This window comes from Hydra viridissima, unplaced genomic scaffold (assembly GCF_058129835.1).
Source record: "Hydra viridissima isolate aposymbiotic clone 2 unplaced genomic scaffold, HvirCarnegie_v1 scaffold_12, whole genome shotgun sequence".
NCBI lineage: Eukaryota > Metazoa > Cnidaria > Hydrozoa > Anthoathecata > Hydridae > Hydra > Hydra viridissima.
This window is the reverse complement of record NW_028324311.1, coordinates 15,724,048-15,746,324: the sequence shown is the minus strand read 5'-3', so window position 1 is coordinate 15,746,324 and position 22,277 is coordinate 15,724,048. Positions and strand designations below refer to the sequence as shown.

The 22,277-nt window shown below is 30.7% G+C and overlaps 3 protein-coding genes across 16 annotated transcripts; all 3 read left to right on the top strand.

The window, feature by feature from the left end:
- Positions 1-286: 286 nt before the first annotated feature.
- Positions 287-2,525, top strand: LOC149881505 (uncharacterized). The gene has a single exon (XM_090068736.1). The coding sequence runs from the start codon at positions 472-474 to the stop codon at positions 2,401-2,403; it is 1,932 nt and encodes a 643-aa protein (XP_089924862.1). The 5' UTR covers positions 287-471; the 3' UTR covers positions 2,404-2,525.
- Positions 2,526-2,682: 157 nt separating this feature from the next.
- On the top strand, positions 2,683-4,602 carry LOC145188006 (uncharacterized). The gene has a single exon (XM_090068000.1). It carries the CDS (start codon positions 2,851-2,853, stop codon positions 4,600-4,602), a length of 1,752 nt encoding a protein of 583 aa, XP_089924126.1. The 5' UTR covers positions 2,683-2,850.
- Positions 4,603-7,435: 2,833 nt separating this feature from the next.
- Positions 7,436-10,457, top strand: LOC145186822 (uncharacterized). 14 transcript variants are annotated; one of them, XR_016445627.1, is made up of 11 exons: positions 7,436-7,702; positions 7,786-7,803; positions 8,020-8,043; positions 8,316-8,339; positions 8,569-8,592; positions 8,682-8,705; positions 8,811-8,831; positions 9,235-9,264; positions 9,337-9,411; positions 9,580-9,603; positions 9,686-9,778. XR_016445627.1 is itself a non-coding variant. In XM_090068743.1 (11 exons), exons 1-11 carry the CDS (start codon positions 7,681-7,683, stop codon positions 10,328-10,330), a joined length of 240 nt encoding a protein of 79 aa, XP_089924869.1. In that variant the 5' UTR covers positions 7,436-7,680; the 3' UTR covers positions 10,331-10,457. The 14 variants fall into 14 exon arrangements, 12 of the variants coding, with proteins under 12 accessions (XP_089924869.1, XP_089924863.1, XP_089924870.1 ...); XM_090068743.1 differs by lacking the exon at positions 9,686-9,778 and adding an exon at positions 10,323-10,457 and having other exon boundaries at positions 9,337-9,357; XM_090068737.1 differs by having other exon boundaries at positions 9,337-9,357; positions 9,686-9,977.
- Positions 10,458-22,277: the final 11,820 nt, after the last annotated feature.

Genomic DNA, 22,277 nt, shown 5'->3' with positions numbered 1-22,277 from the left:
GTCGGCAGAAAATGTTTTAGACATAAAATTATGTCAAAGTTGATAGGCAGAAAAATATTTCGGATATATTTTATGTCGGCAGAAAATGTTTTAGACATAAAATTATGTCAAAGTTGGTAGGCAGAAAAATATTTCGGACATATTTTATGTCGGCAGAAAATTTGTCTTGGACATATTGGACAGATAACAACTCTGGTTAGCAGTATGTTTATTATTAGAATTGCATGTTTTTAATAATTTTTTTGCTTATTTGCTAAGCTAATTTTTTTCAAACATCTCCCAGCTGATATATATATATTTTTATAGTCATAAGATTATTGTATAATTTAATTTAAATGACAGTCTGTTATATTTAAAAATTATTTGTGTGTGCTATTTAGAGTAGAAAGGAAATTATATAGGAAAGATCGCGATCTTCAGGATTCGTTTCTTTTCTGATTCGTATAACTTTCAATTGAAAGTGAAGTTTAAATGGATGATATTAGGCTAGAAGCAGATATTAGTTTAGAAAATGGAAATGTTAATAGGCAAGTTAATTGTCGCAGAAATGAAAGAGATAGGCTCAGGCGAGATGAAATTAATAATCGACAAAATGCTAGAAATGCTGCTCGGCAAGCAGCAAATAATTCAAACCCAAATGAGGAGAGCTTAATTAGGCGAATTGAAAATAATTGTCACAGAAATGAAAGAAATAGGCTTAGGCGAGATGAAATTAATAATCGACAAAATGCTAGAAATGCTGCTCGGCAAGCAGCAAATAATTCAAACCCAAATGAGGAGAGCTTAATTAGGCGAATTGAAAATAATCGTCACAGAAATGAAAGAGATAGACTTAGGCGAGATGAAATTAATAATCGACAAAATGCTAGAAATGCTGCTAGATACGAAAGAATGTATTGTATAGCAAGAAGCAATACTATTCCAGATTATAATTATTTAGGAGAAATGAATTATGTTTGTCAGCATTGTGGTGCTAAGAAATTTCCTGATGAAACACATTTTTTATGTTGCCATAATGGAAAGGTAGTTTTGTCGCAACCTTCATCACTTCCACAAGATTTAGAAGATTTATTTAAAGGAAACTATGCAGATAGAAATGCCAATCTGAATTTTTTAAAATATATTAGAAATTATAATGCCTGTCTTTCTTTTGCTTCATTTGAAGCTAATGTAGTTCAACCCATGAACCATGGGCCGCCATGTTTTAGAATATGTGGTCAAGTTTTTCATCGTATAGGTAATCTAAGACCAAATCAAGATGTTCTGCCAACATATTGTCAACTATACATCTATGATCCACTTGCAGCAGTAAATTTTAGAATGCAACAACGTGGTAATGATCTTTGCTTAAATGATTTAATGTTGCGATTGCAAACTATTATTAGTGAAGAGAACCCATTTGCTCTTGCATTTAAAAACATGGCTGAAGTGGAAGATGAAGAAGTTCGTCGAGCAGCTCTGGAAGGGCGCTCAGTATCAGTTGTAAAAATGTCTTTACTTGAAGGGCAAGATAGACGTCGCTATAATCTCCCTTCACATAACGAAGTTGCAGTTGTATTTGTTGGTGAAGATGGTGCACCACCAGCTTCCAGGGAAGTTGTTATTTACCCAAGAGGTCATCCTCTTAAAACTATATCAAGTTTGTCTGCCAACTTAGATCCTATGGTTTATCCTCTATTTTTTCCTAGGGGTGATGCTGGTTGGCATAATCAATTGGTTCACAACCCTGAGCGTGCTACATTGGTTAGAAATCATGTTACATTATCTCAGTATTACAATTATAAACTTTCAGTTAGACAATTTTTTTCTTCACTCTTTTATGGCAAAAAACTGTTTCAGCAATATGCTGTTGATGCGTATGTTAAAATTGAAGGCCAGCGCCTTGCTTTCATCAGAAATAACCAAAACAAACTGAGAAGCGAGCAGTATGATGTCTTACACGACCATGTAAACAACCTCGGAAATGATCATAATGTTAGACCAGGGCGTGTTGTAGTTTTGCCATCAACTTATGTAGGAAGTCCTAGAGCTTTAAAAGAAAACTTTGAAGATGCTATGGCTATAATTAAAAAGTATGGTAAACCAGATCTTTTTATTACTTTCACTTGCAACCCAAAATGGCGCGAGATAACTGAAAATTTATATCCTGGTCAGACAGCAAATGATAGACCTGACTTGGTTATTCGAGTATTTAAACTCAAATTAAATAACCTTCTCAATGACATTTTTAAGCACGGTGTATTAGGGAAAGTTGTAACACATGTTCAGGTTATTGAGTTTCAAAAGCGTGGTTTGCCACATGTTCATATTTTATTTCACTTTGCAAATGATGATAAGCTTGAAACAGCACATGATATCAATAATTTAATATCTGCTGAAATTCCAGATCCGATTGTTAATTGAGACCTTTATGACGTTGTTAAAACTTGCATGATTCACGGTCCATGTGGCATACTGAATCCAAATTCTCCCTGCATGAAAGATGGGGTGTGCAGCAAAAACTATCCTAAAGAATTTAATGCTAACGCAGTTCATAATGGTTATCTGCGATATAGACGTCGTGATAATGGTTTGGTTATAAATATTAAAGGTAACAATGTAGATAACCGCTGGGTGGTACCTTACAATCCATGGTTATCAAAGAAATATCAATCTCACATTAATGTTGAAGCTTGCATGTCTGTTAAGGCTGTTAAATATTTGTACAAATACATATACAAAGGTCACGACTGTGCCAATATTTTAATAAGTGAACAAATTAATCATGATGAAGTAAACACTTTTTTAGATTGTCGTTATGTTAGTGCACCTGAAGCATTGTGGCGAATTTTTGAGTATCCAATAAGTCATATGTCACACACTATTATACGCCTTAAAGTTCATCTACCTGAAAATCAGTTAGTGTATTTTAGAGAAGGAGCAGAACAAATGGCTTTAGATCGTGCAGCTCAACGTGATACGCACCTAACAGCATGGTTTAAGTTAAATACTGAAAATGAAAGAGCACATTGCTATTCGTATGTAGACATTCCTTATCACTTTGTATTTGATGATAAACATTGTAAATGGAAGATTAGACAAAGGGGTGGTGATAAGGTGATAGTAAGAATGTATAAAGTTAATCCAACTGGAGAATTGTTTTTTCTTAGACTGTTACTTTTGCAAGTAAAAGGAGCAACATCTTGGGAGGATGTGCGTACTGTTAATGGTATTGTCCTTGAAACGTTTCGTGAAGCATGTGTTTTGAAAGGTTTGTTGCAAGATGACACTGAATGGCAGAATACTCTTTCTGAGGCGGTTTTAACACATATGCCAAAGCAAATTAGACAGTTGTTTTCAATTATTTTGACCTTTTGTGAACCTGACAATCCTTTAGATCTCTGGAATACATACAAAGCTTTTATGATGGAAGATTTCATTCACCGCTCAGTCCCACTTCTAATAGCTGAACAAGCTACTCTTCATCAAATTGAGAAGATAATTAATCAAAGTGGTAAAACGCTGGCTGATTACAATCTCCCTGTTATTGATGAGTTTATAGGCTTAAATCTAGAAAATTTTAATGAAAATGTTCAACAATCTATTGACGAAGCCAATCGAATGAGACTGTTGCTTAATGTCAATCAATTAAATGTATGTAATGCTATTCTTGCTGCACTGAATGAGCAACCAAGTGTAGAAAATCAACATTCTAGATTGTTTTTCATGGATGAACCAGCTGGTAGTGGAAAAACCTTTACTTATAATTATTTGATTGCTGAAACCATAAGTAGGGGCTTTAAATCTGCCACAGCTGCATGGACTGGCATAGCAGCAACTCTTCTTTCAAATGGATCTACATTGCATGGCTTATTCAAACTTCCTGTTCCAATATTAGATAATAGCACATGTAATGTAACTCCTAACTCTATGCACGGGGATTTTTTAAGAAAAGTTAGTTTGTTTTTGCTTGATGAAACATCCATGATACCTAAACATGCGTTAAATGCAATTGATAGGTTGTTAAAAGATATTTGCAACAACAACCATCCGTTCGGAGGAAAAATCATTCTTTTTGGTGGTGACTTTAGGCAAATTCTGCCTGTTGTGAAAAGAGGACAACCAGCTGAAATAGTGGAATCGTGTATAAAATGTTCTTTGCATTGGCAATGGGTGCAGAAGTTTGCATTAACTGAAAATATGAGAGTACAAGATGGGGAAGGTGAATTTTCCCAATGGCTATTAAAACTTGGGAATGGAACAATACCTGTCAAAGAAGAGGATCCTTTTAAACGATGCATTGAAATACCAAATCAGTGCATTATTAGAGAAAATGAATCGATTGTTGAAAAGATTTTTGGAGATGCTGATCAAAATGATTATTCTAAACGTGTGATTTTAACACCAACCAATTTTGATTCATTATCAATCAATGAAGAAGTGCTTGAATGTCTGCCGGGTGAGGTCAATATTTATTTAAGTGCTGATCAAATTGACACTGATGACCTTAATGAAAGAAATAACTTTCCTGTTGAGTTTTTGAACCGCTTAACACCTTCAGGTATGCCACCTGATTGTTTAAAATTAAAAATTGGTTGTGTAATTTCCTACTTAGAAACTTAGATCTCAAAGCTGGGTTATGCAATGGCAGTCAAATGAAAGTTTGTGCTCTTCAAAATAATTATATTGATGCAGAGGTTTTGACAGGTGTTTCTGGTGGTAAACGGGTTTTTGTTCCTCGAATTCAATTGGCTCCATCAGATTCTAATTTACCTTTTGTTCTAAAACGTCGTCAGTTTCCTGTCAGATTGGCTTATTCAATGACAATTAACAAAAGTCAAGGTCAAACATTTGATAGAGTTGGGGTATATCTCAAAAAACCGTGTTTCTCTCATGATCAACTATATGTTGCATGTTCAAGAACTAGAGCATTTAATAGTTTGTTTTTCAAAATTGATAAACATCTCATTCAAGGTATGGTAGGTGAAAAGTGTTACACAAATAATGTTATATTTTCTAATGTTCTTAATTTATAGTCTTTAGATTTTCATTTCGAAAATTTACTGTTTGTAGGTTGTGAGCATATTTTGTATGTATAACTTTATTTATTATTTTAATATTTTTTTTCATAGTTTTTCATAAATATATCCTGTCATTTAATATTGTTATAAAATGTGTTTATATGTGTTATATACCACCATATTTGTTTATAGTCGTATATATGTTTAAATTATGTTGTTTCCATGTTTTCAAAGTGGTGTGACTTGGCATTATGTTGAGCAAGATTGATAATCTTGCCAGCCAAGCGGTGTACTTATAGCAGAGGTGTGACTTGGCAGCATTTAGTGCCAGGCGGTGTTACTGCTTTAGAGCTAGGTGTTGTCTAGCCTTTTTTAATTATTCTGGAAACACATAATAATGTCTGTTAATGTTTAGCGTAATGTGTATGAGAGAGTATGCAACCTTGATCTTAAAATCTAGGGTGTTTTAATGTCCTAAATTTGAAGTAATTGAATAACTAATATTGAACGTAAAAACAAATATACTTTTATGTAGTTATATGTTGAGTAAAAAGATAAATATATAGTTAACTTTAAATTGGTTTTCTAAATTTGCTTTTCATATTTTAATTTGGTGTGTTATTTTCGCTGGATTTTAGGATCAAGGGTGTAAATATTCTATTGTTATGTGTTATTGTTGTGCTGTTTTGTGTTGATAGACTACTTGGCTTACCTTCACGTTGGTGTCTATTGTTAAAAATGAATAATAGGTAGTTTCATTATTGGAACTTACTGCTTTTGTTCATTTACTAAAAGGCAAGGCATCATTATGCCAAAAATGCAAATTATATCTTAATTTGATTTTTTTTTTTTTTTTTTTTAGAATTGTTAATCTTTTTTACTTCGAAACAGATTTTATAGTTAAATTTTCATGTTTAAAATGAACTGTTATTTTAAAATAGGTTACTATAAATAGGTAAATTGATTTTCAGTTTTTATGTGGTGTTTTTTTTTTTGTGTGTAATTATGGTATCATAATTCCTTTTTTTTTTTTTTTTCTTTAAGATTTACGATTGACGCTGATTTCTTTTTATTGTAAACTTTTGTCAGTTAAAATGATATAAATATATGCAATTAGTTCAATTATTTTAAAGTTTTCTCTATTTTATCTCTAATAATTTGTTGTACCTAATTTGGGGGATCCTTTTAAACCGGGGGTCGCAACTAAAAACCTTTAAAAAACATGAATATGGTAGTTTTGCGCATTTGTCAAATATCGAGTTACTTAAATTTTATAAGGTGTTTAACTAGTTAATTAGCTTATAGTTTGCATTTGAAACACTTTTGAGGAAAGAAAAAATTCTTATATATGTTAAATTCTTATATATCCTAAATATTTATATATATTAAAAAGAAAAACTCTTTTACATGGAAATCATTGTTTTACATTTTATTATTTTGGTAAATGGTCTTCATCAAAAACTTGATTTCTCTTAATGAAAATAACTATTCTCCTGACCACCATTAAAGCAAAAACGGGGAAGGGAGGTCCTTTATTAGTGTCAAAATAATTAAGAGAATTAAATTTCGAGTAACAAAAGGAATTTTTAGTAAATGGTAGCAAATTACCGTTTACCAAAAATTATTGAAACAAAGAGGCCACAATATAAAAATGGTCTGTTGAACAGACTTATAAAGACCCGGGTGCGGTCAGCTTGGTTAACAGACATGAAAGTATGTCAGGTTAAAAACTATTTTTACTGTTCTATCACATTTTTGGAAGCTAAATGTGATAGTACAGTAAAAATACTATTTTAAGATTTTTTGGCTCATAAAAGGGATTTAAGACTTAATCGATTGTGGTTTCCTATTAAACCGCAATAAACAACGATTAGAAAGCAATATGGCCCAGACGGAATATGCGACATAAATATCAAATTTGTATTTTACTCATTCACAAAAAATGGAGTTAAGACAAATTGGCTCTCATGTCCAGATATGTTTACTGCACATATTAGTAAATAAACTAATTATTTGCGTAATGAGTTAGACGCATTGTTGAGTTATTTTAGGCATTGATTAAAATTTTTAAACACAATGTAATTAATTGAATATGCTAATCGTAATGTAATTTGTAATAATGTAATGCTAAAGTTAAATGCGCTTTTACTTTTTAGTTACTCTTGGTTGTTTTGTTACGCTTAGTGAAGGACAGGTTTTGTTTGTGCGCTGTTAGTTTTTCTTCTGTTCTGGAATTTTGAGATTGTAATTTCCAGTTATTTAAAAAAGCACGTTTCTATTATATCTGTTCTATTACATCTTATCATATCTTTCAAGTAGGTTATATTCTGTGTTGTAATTAGCGTAAAAATTGCATTATTGTATTGCGCATCAGAAGGAGCGTTGTGCGTGCGTCATATATTTATTGTAAAGAAATTCATTGTACACAATGAATTTTCATTGTACACAATGAATATTCATTGTACACAATGAATTTGGAAAACATATATAGATTGTAAAAGCTGAGAAGAAAGGAGAGAATTTTATAAATTGTTATTGTAATGACAACACGGTCATCTTGATTTTACATACTCTTTTATCACTTAAATCGTTTACATTTTTTTTTTATATCTTAATATGTCTATTTTTATATTAAATTTGTTTCTTATATTTCTTTTTATTTTTATATCGAATTGATAGAATGTCCCAAATCGTCGATGAAAGTTTGTATTTATTTTGATGTGTGTCATGTTACTGATTCGTATCATGTTAGGTAGTTAGTTCTTAAAGATATGTTTATTTTTAGTCGCTGAATTACTAAGAAGTAAGTTTTGTTCCTTTTTGTTATAATGAAATGTTACAAATTGCAGTTCGTTTATGTTTGTTGATTTAAATTAACTTTACAATAATAAATTGGTTTAGACGAAAATCTATGTAAATTAATTCAATCCAGAAAGATTAAATAATTATTTTAATATTGAAGTAATTAAAGAGGTTTAAGAAAGAATCGAATTCAATATTTGTTTGCTTTTCTGTTTAGATGGCAACAGCATAATTGAAGAAAGTAAGTTTTAAAAAGGAAAAAAAAAACTTTTTAATGTGTTTTTTTTTTTGAAGTAGGTTTAAAATTTCAGGTTTTTAAAATCTTATATTCTTAAATATTTTATAATTAAAAAATATCTATGTTAAATTACACCAGGTTGTAGAAAATAGTTATAGTTTAATGATAAGGTTGTAAACAGTTAGAGCCGATTGAATAGATCAAAGATCGATTTAATCTACTTAACCTACTACCATAGTGAAAATTCACTATCAATTGTTTGTTTTTCTGTTTAGTTGGCAACAATGTGGAGAGAGATAGTAAGTTTTAAAGGATTTATTTTTTTAAAAAGTAACTAAAATGTTTTTTAAAAAAACGTTGTTGACTTTAAAGTAAAATAGTAGGTTTTTATAATTTTTACAATAAGCCCAAGAACTTAGGTCCTACTTAAAATTGTCAGTAATAAAGAGAAGAAATTTAAAATTCTCAATAAGAAAGCTTTTTATTATATTATATCAAGTAAGTTTAATTAAGATTCATTTTCTTTAGTTGATAAAGAAAGAGCTAATAATGGTATTATTTACATTAGTTAAATGAGTTTATTTTTAAAAAGTTAAGTAGATATTTTACCATCTATACATTTAAGTGCTTTGATTATTTAGATACCGAAGTCAAGGAAGAATTAAGTCAGTGTTTTTTGCTATTAGATATTTGTTAACAGGAATTTGTTTATTTGTACTGTAACTGGAATTTTAAAACTTCAAGTTCTTAAACTTTATTTTTTCTTTTAGGAGAGTTGGAAAAAAAACTAAGTATAAATTATATGATTATGATTAGTATAGTTAAGTAAATGAAGTATTTATATCTGTACCTCAAAAGTCCAAGGTCAGTTTTCACACTGTAGAAATTGTCCAGGAGAGAAAAAATAGTAAAATAATTAGTCTTTATTGGCTTATTCTTGATGTTTAAATTTGTTATTTTTTCGTGTATTATTTAATTTTTCTTGAGGCACATTAAATATATTTTTGAAAAAAATTAAAAATAAAAAATTAAAAAAAGTGAAAAACCATTTCTGAACAATCAACCTTTGTCTTCTGAGGTACAGATACTAAGATTTAAAGATTACTTTAAGTTTATACATTTGGTTTATTTTATAGTCAATTTTGGTTTAGTTTTTGTTTGTTTTAGCTTCAGTTGTCTTTTTTCTTACTTTAGACAACTTTATGGAGGAAATGAAAGGATTAGGTAAAAAAATTATAATATATTAATGTAAATATTATTTTATCAATTATTTTGAGGTATATTTTTTATCTTTAGTGTCTGGTAGAAGTACAACTGGTAGGACTGTGTTTTAAATTTTAAGTATTTTTTCTGGAGAAATATGTGTTATAGGTGAAAGAATTATTTAATTTATTAATATTTATAATAATTATATTAAGATTATTAAGATAAATTCAAATATGACATCTTTAAACTTCGCATTTTACTCATTTTTATTAAGATTAAATTTTTTACCAGTTTAACTCTTTTTTATTTTTTTTATTTTTTAAACATTTTTAGCATCCTCTTCATCCTGTGAAAATGGTGAGGATATGCTTTATATTTTGATTAAATAAAATTGCAAATATTTTAAATTTTTATTATATCCTTCTATTTGTAATTTTAGACCCGTTAACTTTTGAGCAATATAAAAGATATCGCTCCCAACACCCAGGGCCTCTCTCGGAGAGGTCCTTTAATAAGTGGCGTACCAATGGCGGTATAGATGAGCCATCCTTTAAATGGAGGGCCCATCCATACCGGGGTGTTGGGAGACACCGAAGAAAAAACAGCAACCAAAAGGTTGTAAATGTCTTCTATCAGTGAAGATATTTATAACCTTTTTGTTGCCGCTTTTTTCACTTTTTTTTTATTATTGTAATTTTTTATTAATTTTCTTTAATAAAATATTTTGTTTATATGGTTTGTTTTTATCTTTTTTAATTAAAATTTTATTTTTACCAATTAAACTTATTAATTAAACTTAGATATAGTTAACTTAAACCATTACTCAATCAGCATAACATGATATCATAAAATCACATTCTTTATAATGTAACATTCTTCATAATATAACAATATTTTGTTAAAAATAATTCATTGGTGGTTTAATTTATTGAACTCTCTGCTTTTAAAATTTTCTATAAGCCAAGACAATATGTTTTGCTATATAAATGCAATTTATTTATATCTCAATTTGATTTTATCTTTTTTTATCGATTTATTGTTAGGCTATTTGAAGCATTAGTTATTTTGTTTTTTAGTATTTTAAATCTATTGTAATGTCTTTTAAATTAAACTAAATACTACTAAAAGCCAACATGAAATAACGTCATAAAACAACACCGACAAGCTGCATGACAGTAGCTTCAGTACAACAACAGGTTACCGAAACTCAGGTATATTGTCTTTCAGTTTGTTTGGTTTTTTTTTTTTCTTTCTCTCCCTCTCTCTTCATTCTATGTCTACTTATATTTTACAATTTTTTATTTAGGCTTATCGTATGACGCATTAATGCAATAAAAAAGATGAAAGTTTACATATTTTTAAATTTTTTATACACAGATGTGTATATACGAGATATACGATATATACGAGATGTTTGATTGTAAATTAACTTTTTTTTGTTTAAAACGTATTTGTACTCAATAGCTTAGTTATTTTTTATAAATTTATTAAGTAATGTGTATTTAACGTTTTAAAGTCGATTTCCTTTGTTAAAGAAACATGTAACAAGTAGCTACTAAATAATTAATAAATCAAGTATAAATTACGTTCGTTTTGCGTTAATGTGATTAAATAAACTACATGATATAAAAATATAACAATATTTCCGATTTATTTTTTCGTCAATTTAAAGCATGTTGATGCGTTATTATTTTGTGTTAGTAACTAAAAACGCAATATGTTGAATTAAGTAATGTAGAGGAAAATGGTTTTGCCCTACTCTGATATGACTCATCTCATGTAAATTACGAAAATAATGTTAAATAATTGGTAAATTATTTTACCTCCGCAAATTTTTTATTTTCTTTTTACAGATGGTTTAATCTTTACAATTTAAAGGGCAAAACCTTAACTAATACCCTAAAAGGGTATTAGTTAAGGTGTTGCAACTTAAAAATTGTGGAAAACAGCCACTATAAATTAAGTAACAGACCGACCATAACCCGTATTACGGGTTGCTTTTTGCTAGTTAACATAAATAGCTGTAATTAATCTTAAGAATCTAGCAACTATAGGATCTTTTTCATCCCAGTAATCAATTTCATAACAAGTTTGCTGGTCATCTAAAATCCTGTGATAAATATTAACACCAGGAGCTGTACAGCTTAGAAAATCATGCTCAATAACTAATTTGTTTTCACTCATATTAAATAGCATTGTTATCTTATCTTTTGGTGGAATATATTGCTCATCAAAATCATTCGATCTCAATAATTCAGGATAATAACCTTCTCTAATTAAGAATGCACGGTCTTCAATAGCCATATCACTTAATGCAGTTTCTATAGTACCCTGCTTTACAATTATATTTTCTTCATTTAATATTTGATCGTTATAGTAAAAGCAAATTTTCTTTTGATGAAGTTCACAAAATAGTTTTGCATCATTACAGTAGAAAGGACCATAACAAAGCTTTGCATTCCATAATCCTAAGACTTGGTAGTTTTTTAAGTATGCTATTTTGTTTAATGCATCAATTGTGACATTATATTCTGTTGTAAAGCATCCTGCAACAATTCGCTTTTCTGCAATTGTCATACTTGGATCATCGATAGAAATTCGTCCATATTTCCTCGTTGTAACTTCTGCACGAAGGTTAGTCCATTCTGGAAGTAATCCATCTTGTATTTCTGCAGAGAAATGTAACTTTCCATTTTTTAGCCTCACCTTTCTTTTTAATGGGCGACCTACCATAGGTACAGGACCGTCATATTCCCACTCGTATTCCTTTTTTTTACATGGAGTCATGGCTTTAAATATTTTTAATTTCTCTTCAATAAATGTCTGCGCGCATCTGCATCCTTAACCAAACTTAACTTATGATTATCTCTTAAATCATTGAATACAAATGTAAGGTAAGCTAAGATTTCAGCATCTTGCTTTAACTTCTCTTTAGGTTCTAACCCAATGGTTAATCTCAATGAACCAAAAACAAGATTAACACTCGTCAAAGGGAACCCTATACTATATCTTTCAGAGATAGGTTGATCATAAAAGTGGCATAAAGGGTAGAAAAAATGTATTAGGAGATCAGATGCAAAATCTCTGATGTTATCAGATTCTAAAGAAAGATCTGTAATGAAACCATTGGTGTTAATAGCAACATAACATGGTTTAGGATCAGAACTTCTACTTACTTGAAATCCAGAACGATATAACTCTAATTCATTAGTTTGTTCTACTATTTCTTGGTATACAAATCTGGCATTTCCATTAATAAGTTTTGAATATTCAACCTCAGGCCAATGCATATTAGCAAAATAAGAAAAAAAGCTCAGCGTTGATATATCTATGTGTTCCGCCTTACTCAGCTGTACTAATTTTTCATTTACTTCAGACCAGTGATCATTGTTATTAATCATGGTTAGTGCACCAGCACTTCGTTTATCTAGACCTAATTGTGCAAATTTTTTTAAACTTTGAATTAATATAATATTTAATGCCCCAGAATGAATTAAAGCTGAAGATGCCTCTGAATATAAGAAACTTTGAATTTCTTGATCATTCATAGCATTTAAGGTCATATCAATTGTTAGAGTTCTATGTTTATAGGGCCAACTGCTCATTTGAGATAAAAGAGCCCCAACATGTAAGGCAAATTGTTTTGAGGCTAAAACATTATTAGGATGTAATTCAATAAACATAATATCTGCAGACTCATGAGTATCTACTATTTGTTGAATTTGAAAAACAGATATTTGCTCTTTACTTAGGTTTGCAAGAATATCTAACCATTCAAAGTAACTCTGGCTGGTGACAAAGACATTTAATGGTTTATGAAAGTGTTCAGCTCCATATTGTGCATCTAACAATTGAAATACTCTCACATAAGCGCGCATCCCATAAGGCACTACTAAGGTTCCTTGTACATGAAGATCATTTAATTGTGCTCGATTAATTTCAGGTAATGTACGTTCAAATGGATTATGGCTTAGATCCAGAAGCATAATTTCAGAAAGATTTTGTACTGTTCGTACAGCACCTGATATATTTCCTTCTCTACAATCCTGTAAAAAAACATCTAATAAATGTTTCATTTCTCCCTCAATTACAGCTCTTAAAGCATCCTCAGCTTTTAAAGCATCTTCAGGCTTATATCTATCTAGATAATCTTCTAAGTAACTCTTTAAATATTTTGCATAGAATTTAAATCCATCGCTTAATCTAGGTAATTCTGTATTTAGCTTTTCTATATTATTTAAAGAAAAAGGTTCGGCAGAAGGTGATATAGACATGCTTTCAATGTGTTCAAGCACCATTTCCTGCAATTGTTTTATAACTTCTTGCTCTTCATTTGGGGTAAGATCAGTTATCATAGAGGTTTTATTAAATGCTTTCCAGAAATCAGCGGTTACTTTTTCATCAACAATGTAGGATATGTTTGTAAAACTATATGCTGTACTCTAATGGGATCTATGCGATATCCAAGGTGTTCAATAGCTCTATTTACAAACGGAGGCTCTTCTTTTTCATTGCAGAGAACCATTGTTTCAATATATTTGAATTCATCTTTAAAATAATGAATTAAAGATAATTGTGCAAGCAATGGGGCAATATTCTGTTGATTCCAGACTTTAATAACACCTTTGTATGAATCGATAGTTAGTTTTCTTGGTTGAAGTCTTGAAATTAATTCTTTAATGAGAAGATTGAAAGCTTTTCGATCTTGAGAAGAAAGATCCTGTAATTTCTTTCGCGTATCGCGTTCAGCAGGCAGTATTTTATATATACTACATTGCTGAAATATAATGCCCATTAGTTTAGGCTATGTTTTTGGAACATCAATTGCAGCCTTTAATTTTGAATGAAGATTATTAAATTTTTCTTGCATTTCTTTTCTAATTTCAGGAAAAACCTGGTTTAAATGTTCTAAAGCTACCTGTGAATCAATTGTTCTTGTATCTATTTGATCTTCACCATGCAGAGCATTAAATATAACAACTAGTGTCTCTGGAATATTTCTCTTTCTTGCTATTAATTCAATTATTTTTCGTTTTAATAATTTTTGAACCATCTTTTGACAATCAACGTTAATATCTTGGTTAGGTCGATTTACTTCAACCCACATTAGCACTTGACCCCCCGTTTCTTCCAAGGTGTTAATAAGAGATAAAACTAAAGCATCTGTAATATTTGATGCTTGACTGACTCTATAATATCTCGGTAACTCTTTCCAGAATAAGTGTGAATCAATAAAGATTGGAAATAATTGCCCAAAATCAGCATATTTTTCCTGATATTGAAAACGTAAAAGCTGCATTGCCCATGTTTCAACCTTCCGTAAATAAGATTTCTCATGCATCATTGCAAATGGAGACTTTGGATAACCAAGATAATTCAGTTCTTTTAAATCAAAATTAGCATTAAATTGTCCTGTGTCTAAAAGAAATAACTGAAACTTTACTAAGTTTTCTTCAGCTATTATCCCTTAATTAAATGCAGGTAATACTCGCTTGAATCTTTCAAACCAATGCTCATATCCTTCCATTGTTCTAATAAACTTCATTATTTTCTGGTAACTTATTCTCCTGTTTTTGAAAGCTCTCGTATTTATATCATCATATAAATACGAGAGCATTCAAAACCATGGGTAAATTTGGTAAGTTTCTAGTTATTTTATGTGTGGATTCCCTAGCAAAGCTGTAATTATAGTGTTTCATATATTTTCTTACTTAAATAAGTTTTTGGATTTCATCAATGGATAAATCTGTATCAGAAGAAACTTGTATTAATGTCTACTTTTTGAGAAAGAAGGCTTTTGGAAATCTCTATAGCTTTTCTGTTAACTATAAATTTAATAAACAATAACAAGAAAAAGAACTTAAAAGTATAACCAAGTCAATTTTAAAATAAACAACAACAAAGAATAAAAACTTTTCACGAAAAAAAATTTCTTAATATAGTAAAAATAACAAAGAACAACAACAATAGCACAAAGAATTTCAAATGGTAACAAAATTGTAAACGAAAACAAACAACAGCGAATGAAGACCTGCCTACAAAAACTGCCCGTTTTTGTCCATTTTTGAAAAAAAAGAAAAAGGACAATGTCACTTCATTAATGGACTAATAATCTTTCCTGTGTACTGGTTATTTTGAAAAATAAAACATTTTGAAGCCCTTAAAAAATAGTAGGGGCATTTTCAATAATGATGTCAACATTCAAATAAACCATCATGGCCTCCAAAAGAAGAAAAGTGATTATGAAAATTGGTGCAAAAAGGTAAATAAAAGGATAAAAAAAAAGATAGCAAGAAAAACTGTTTTGTAGTTATAATCATTAACATTTAATTGTTAAAATAAAAAATATTACTATATCAACTTATTTAAATAAAAGAACAAGACTTATGATAATGATAGCATTCTATTGAGTAGTCTTCAACTTATCTTTTCGTAATGCCAAAGCATTTGTTTGGTTGCATTATTATATAACGATAAAGATCGTTATTGATCATTTTCATTATATAAAATTACATTACAAATTTACATTACTCTTCACAATACTAATAGTCATATCTTTAAATTCTCAAATATCTTTAACTAGAAAATATTGGGCACATCCCAACTGCAGATGTCAGTGCAGACTAAAATTCATGGAAGTTGAAATTAAATACCTGAGTAATCCATTCCCTAATCCATTCTTTATCAACACCTTCCCTTCAACTTGCACATCTACCAAGCGTCCCAAGAAAATACCAGCCACTTGTTCCAGACAATGTTTTCAACTGGGTTTTCTACGACAGAATAAAAGAAATGAGTTGGTAAAACCAGAGGTGAGAGCCTTGCATTATGCATGGATTATGAAAAAAATCTTCTGCTTCAAACAACTAATGTTAGCGGAGAATGTTACAAAAGACAGTTACACGTTGTTACACAATTTTGATATTGTAAACATTATTTCTCAAAGAGACAATCCTTTAAAGTTATGCAGAAAATGCTGCAGATAAAGGACCCAACGAAGTAATAACATTACCCAATAAAAAACCAACGAAGAAATAAATTGCCTTGTGCCGGGACATTCCATAATGCCTCGCGACAGATGTTTTGCAAAAATTGAAAGAAAATAGGAAAAAATTGGAGAAGTTGATATCACAAAATCTTATACCAAAAACAATCTATACAAAGTCATATTTCTTAACTATCCACTACAATGCAACCTGCAGATACAGGGCAAACTTCAAAGTGCAATCAAAATCTTTAAATGTTTATCTCAAAATCAAAAATGTGTGACTTATGCAATTTCTGCAGGCAGCGCTTCAAATGTAAATACAAAAAAGAATTTTAAAATAAACATTAAAAATGATAAATAAAAAAACATTGAATAATAAACATAACAACATTTAAAAAGAATTTTAAAATGACAAATGATTCAGTTCTTCTTTTCTTCGGTACAAACTTTTCAAATTACATATTGCATTATCTATTGTTTTACTTATACTTAGTTTAAAATAAAACCATGTTTAACGATTAAGATTCTCCCAACTTCAGACTGCTGATCGATGAAAAACTTTTACGTGCTTTTTGTACCATCATTTCGAACAGGAAATTTTCACCGCATTTTTAAGTGAAGCAGATAATTAAAGAAAGCAAAATATAACTAAAATTTTTACAGTTCCTCGTTACTTCAGTAAAAATTTTACACACTAAATACCACTGATCTCTATAATAAATGGATAGCGCATCTCTAATATCAAAATTGACGCCAAAATCGCCATATTGGAAAGCCCCAGAACGCTGAAATCTGATATGTGTATTTAAAGCGATAAGCCGAAAAACAGAACTTAAGGCTTACGGGAATTAAATTTTTGGGGCTTTCCAATATGGCAATTTTGGCGTCAAAAAATTAGAAGTTTTGCTCGGAGTTGCGCTATCCAGTTATTATAGAGATCAGTGACTAAATACTGCATTACCAATTCTTTGGTAATGCAGTATTTATTGAGTAAAATCTTTACTGAAAATATTTCTCAACCTCCAGAGGAAAAAAAAAAAAGAAAGCATATTTACCAATTACATGGCTCTATAACCCAGACATTTGCAATGGTAATTTTCCACTGCCACCGCCTTTCATGTTTACTTTACATTGAAGCTGCACCAAAAACATTTTGACAATTATTTTTGAGGTTGTGTCTTTGCCATCTACACCTCCAACTTGAGATAGCTGTTCAACCTGTATAGAAAGACCGATTGCAAATTAGGATCAATCTTTAAAAATTTTAGATTTTCTGTTCGATAGCTCATCGCTTTTGTTCAGCTGAAGTTTTAAAAACGGTTGTGACCTTTTGCTAACATAACTGCTAACATCGCATAAGTGTGCCTTGCGGACACTAGTGTAGTCTTGATTTTCACTGAACGAAATGCCCGCTTACTCGTTTGTAACCAATTATTTTTCTGTAAACATTGAAGAAATACGTTGGAAACTGTAACAACCCAATATCACAAGTTTGATTTGAAAATACGAGAGTTTGAATCGCAAAAAGTCACAACCGTTTTTAAAACTTCAGCTGAATAAACTAGTTCTTGTAGGGATTTTCTTCATTGTTGATGTTATTTGTTATTATTGTTATCATTATTGTTATTATGCTTTAAAGTTTTTTAGTAATTATTTTTGATATTTATTATTTTTATAAAGCTTTAAACTTTTTTTTCTTACTTTTAGTTGTCCTTCTTTTTTCTTTTTGTTATATGTTAGCGTTTTTTAAATGACATATATATATATAATTTTTTTTCTGTTATTTTCTTCACATATACGGCGGCTACTTTTTTTTGTTTTTCAACTATCAAAATGCTGTTTTCAACTCCTCATTGAAATCAATAATTCCTCTCATCAAAGTTAATCCCTACCCTCCTCCTCCTCCTCCTTTTCCTCCTTGCCGTATGCCAAAAGAGAAAGTCCAAATGATAGATTTCTTTAAATCCTACGGACCTTAGATCCATATCATTCCGCTAACTCACTATCACATTCAGATCTTTAAAATGCTCTTGTGCTGGGTTTTTGTTGTTGTTAATTAGGATTTCTATTATATTTTGCAATATTTGAATTTTATGTCGTTGTTTAATTTCTTTGTTATGCTTTTAAATTAATGTGGTTAAAATGTTAAATTGCTTTTATTACTTATTATTTTTGCAAATGATTTTTCCTTTTATTGCTTATTGCTTTAATTATACTTTCTTGCTGACAAGTAACAAAGTAAAATTGTTTTTCTTTTTATAATTTAGGAGATGTAGGTGTCAAATTGGCTTGTTTGTTGGTGTTGGAGATGGATGCCCGATTTTGTAATCAAAGTTGTTTTAAACATTTCCCTTTAACTATAAAATGCAACAGAAAGTTTTTTTTTTTCCATCCATATTTGGGAGAGTTTGTGTGTATTGGGGTGGAGGCTGGGGGGGCGAGGGGGGGTTGATAGTTCTGAACTAACTTTTTGTTAATCATACTTATTTCACTCCAACAAGAGTATAAAAAATTTAAAAGTTTGCACTATCTCTGGAAGTTGCCTGTCTTTTACACCTAAAATCATGCTACTAACTGAAATGTTCTTAGCATTGTCAAATTAGAACCCCTCGCCATGAACTCTCTTACCTTTATGTCATCCTGATTAGAAGAAAGCAGCAAAGAACAAAATAATGTTCCATCTGTGAGTGATTTAAGTCAGTAAATACTGAATATTCCCCGCTTGTTTCGGTAGGTTATGACACTGTTATACAATATATTCGTTCTTGTTGCATTTTCATCGTCATTCTTATGGACGTCTTTGCCATACGACATGTCACATGACACACAGACGTATGTCATGACATGGCCATGTTGCTTGCCGACGTGCGCTAGTTAACGTTTTATTAGTTTGTTTTAATGTGGCTTTTAAATTTAGCTTGAAAACTAACGTTTATCGCAATATTCGGGAGATGATGAGAGATTTCACAAGAACCGACTGCTTCAAGACAATATTTCAGAATCGAAGGCATATGAAAAAATTTTCAAGAGCAACGCGACGAAATTGAAAGACTAAGACTCGAGCTCTACATGTTGCAAAGATTAAACAAAGCCCTCAAAAATGAAAAACAGCAGCTGGAACAAAAAAACACATCACAAGCAGAGCAGATAATGCTCTATGAGCAACACATTAAGTTATTGACGGTCCATCAAGATGGAGATGCAATACCAGAGAAAACGGCAATGTATCAAGCGTTTGAAGCAAACCGTAAACTGTCAGACGAGGGCGCAAGGAAGTTGAAGGTTGAGTCGTTTCGCACCGAGCATGAAGCGCTGATTTAACAGGATAAATGCTCACAGGTAGATGTAGAGCAAGTTGCTCATGCAAACTGCTCTGCATCTGCGTGTGAGTCAGAAGAAGTTTTAAATTTGACGTGCCAACCAAACGTTATGCTTCAATAAATCATTGATAACGCAACGAAACATCGAGCGAATGAATCCGTATCTCACATCTGGAAAAACAATTTTGAACAAAGAGGCGAATGCTCATGTGCAACCAACACAGTTCAATGCAATTCGGAGTTGGTTGCACTGAGGGAGAAAGAACGTCTGCTTTTCGCCGAAAAGAAAATCGAATGCAGATTTATAGAGTCGTTGTAACTGGAAAAAAATAGCCACGAAAAAACGATGGGAAAATATCTTTAAAAAAGATTTTTAGCAGTTGCGATATGAAATAAATTTCGAAGAACTTTTCACCCTAAATAGAGGGGGTTGTAAACTTTACATTGGTTTTTTGTTTTTTTATTATCAACGGTAAGAAACTTTTGATTACATTTAATTTTTTCCAATGAAGTTCAATTTTGTTTAAGTTGCTACAAATAGCTTAATGTTTTTTTATTCCATCCACTTTTGGGAAAGGGGGAGCCGAACTTTCTGATTCCGTTTCCTAGCTCCAATCACTGTTACTCAACATAGAATTGATGCATTTTGCATCAATTATTTGTTAAAGCGTAACGTGTGATGCAACTAAACGCAGCGAGACATCGAGCGAATAAACTTGCATCTCACATCTGGAAAAAAGATTTTGAACAAAGAACTGATCTTTGTTTCTTCTGACTGGCTATTTTTAAGACTAACAGTTATTGCTTGTTGTTTTTTTTTAATATCAATTGCTTAAAGTACTATATTTAAATTTCTCTGCATGTTTCATTAAAAAAATATTTTGATACACTAGCCATGTTTAAAAAAAGAAGAAGCAGTTAGTTGAACGAAAAAACTAAGAGGACGACGTAAGTTAACGCGTTTATCGTATTTTGAAGCTGTCTGAGTCAGGACTGTGTAGGAAAAGAAGAAGCTGCAGGTAGCTTTAGCAAAAATAATGGAAAAATGCTGATCTGCAAAAGACCTTGTCATTTGTTGCATGTTATCTGTTATCTCAACACGACTTGACATAAAACCAAAATGATATTCACCTATTATGGATATTCTAGATTCTTTCGTTTCAGAATTAAACTATCTCTGATAACGAGAGTAGGAAGCGACAAAGAAAAGCAAACAAACAAGTAGGAGAGCGCGCTCGCTTACAAACTCAACGTCTGAGTGCAACTTATTAAAAGAAGGTCCGTTCTACATAAAACTGAGAAATTGATATAGTTTCTTTCAAATTTGGAGAAATTATATTTGAATTAGATTAAAGTAACGAAATAAATTAACAAACAAATGATTTTTATAAAGTCTCTTGTAAAAATACTTTTACGTAGCTTCGATCAAGTAACTTTCTCCAAAATAATCCTTCATTTCTTATAGTATCTTTTTCTTTTTTTCTTCCTGAATTTTATATAGTTGATGATATATGTTCCCTGCAAAAAAAAGAACTAAACTGGAAGAAGAGGGAGGCAGGTAGTTTTCAACTTGAATAGGTATGATTTCTTTCCGGCACGAATTCGCATCTGTGTATTTTCTGCTACAGTTAAACGATTTCTCCCATTCTTTGGAAATTAGTAATAAAATAACCTCTGATTTTGCTACAACTTTTGCCATTTCACTTCCTTAATCACCAACCATGTTGATTTTATCAATTCAAACCTTAAAACCTTTTTCAGTTAAAAATTCATATGGATAACTAGTGCATTCTTCTCCCGTTTTCCAATTATTTGACACCATTAAGTCCCAATATTCGTTTTCTGTTGTCATTTTGAGTTGTCATAGTATAAAAACTTGTTTTTCAGTGAAAGCTTTCAGCGTAATAGTTTAAACCAAATGAAAATATGTGAAAAGTCTCAAACAAGTTGTAAGCAAAGTGTTGTTGACAAAATGACTTAAATCGGCGCGATATGTCAAACGTACCAATCATAAATCTAAAAGGTTTTATTAATCCAAAGTAAATCAAATATTAATGCAACTTTTTATTTGTTGATAACAACACGGTGGATTTTGATTGGTCATATAAAACATAAATCAAAAACAACACCCTTATTTCCCGTGACGCATTTTATCAGCCTGCGAAGCAATCTTTTATCGTGTCTAAATTTAATTATGCAATTAAACTTTGTTTTTACTAAAACTTAATTTGATTGGTAAATAAGCGCTCCTATTACTTATTAATTCTTAACGTCCGTAAAAATCTGTAACATTAAATAAGATGAAAATTTCATTCAATTAAAACGAGCATCAAGTTTCTTTGTTCTAGGCTCTCTCCTCAGGATGAAACTATGTTATTTTTAATAAAAAAACTCAATGTACAATTCCTTTCCATTATCATTTTATCAGTGTAGTTAGGGGTGAGTTTCTAGTTGTTAATAAAGCAGTGTTATACTATAACGCTGTCTACTGTTTTACTTTTCATGCATCTGTACATGCATGTCCACCAAGTGTTTTGGCTGCCTCGCACTTTTCGTTTCACGAATTCGTTGAGTAAAGCTTAATGATTATGTTTATAATTTCTTTCTTCTTCCCCCCTTACAACATACCAAATCCAAAATAAATATAAATTATGATGAAGCTTGCAACCCTAAATAAAAAGTTACTTTATCTAGGGTTGTATAACAATAAATGTAGTAAGAAA

Bases quoted from the DNA above. Each gene is read 5' to 3' on its own strand.
- LOC149881505 (XM_090068736.1), top strand. From the start codon at position 472: ATGGATGATATTAGGCTAGAAGCAGATATTAGTTTAGAAAATGGAAAT.
- LOC145188006 (XM_090068000.1), top strand. From the start codon at position 2,851: ATGTCACACACTATTATACGCCTTAAAGTTCATCTACCTGAAAATCAG.
- LOC145186822 (XM_090068737.1), top strand. From the start codon at position 7,681: ATGTCCCAAATCGTCGATGAAA. The intron at 8,044-8,315 runs GTAAGTTTTAAA...TTTTCTGTTTAG, and splicing joins CAACAGCATAATTGAAGAAA to TTGGCAACAATGTGGAGAGA. The intron at 8,832-9,234 runs GTATAAATTATA...TTCTTACTTTAG, and splicing joins AGAGTTGGAAAAAAAACTAA to ACAACTTTATGGAGGAAATG.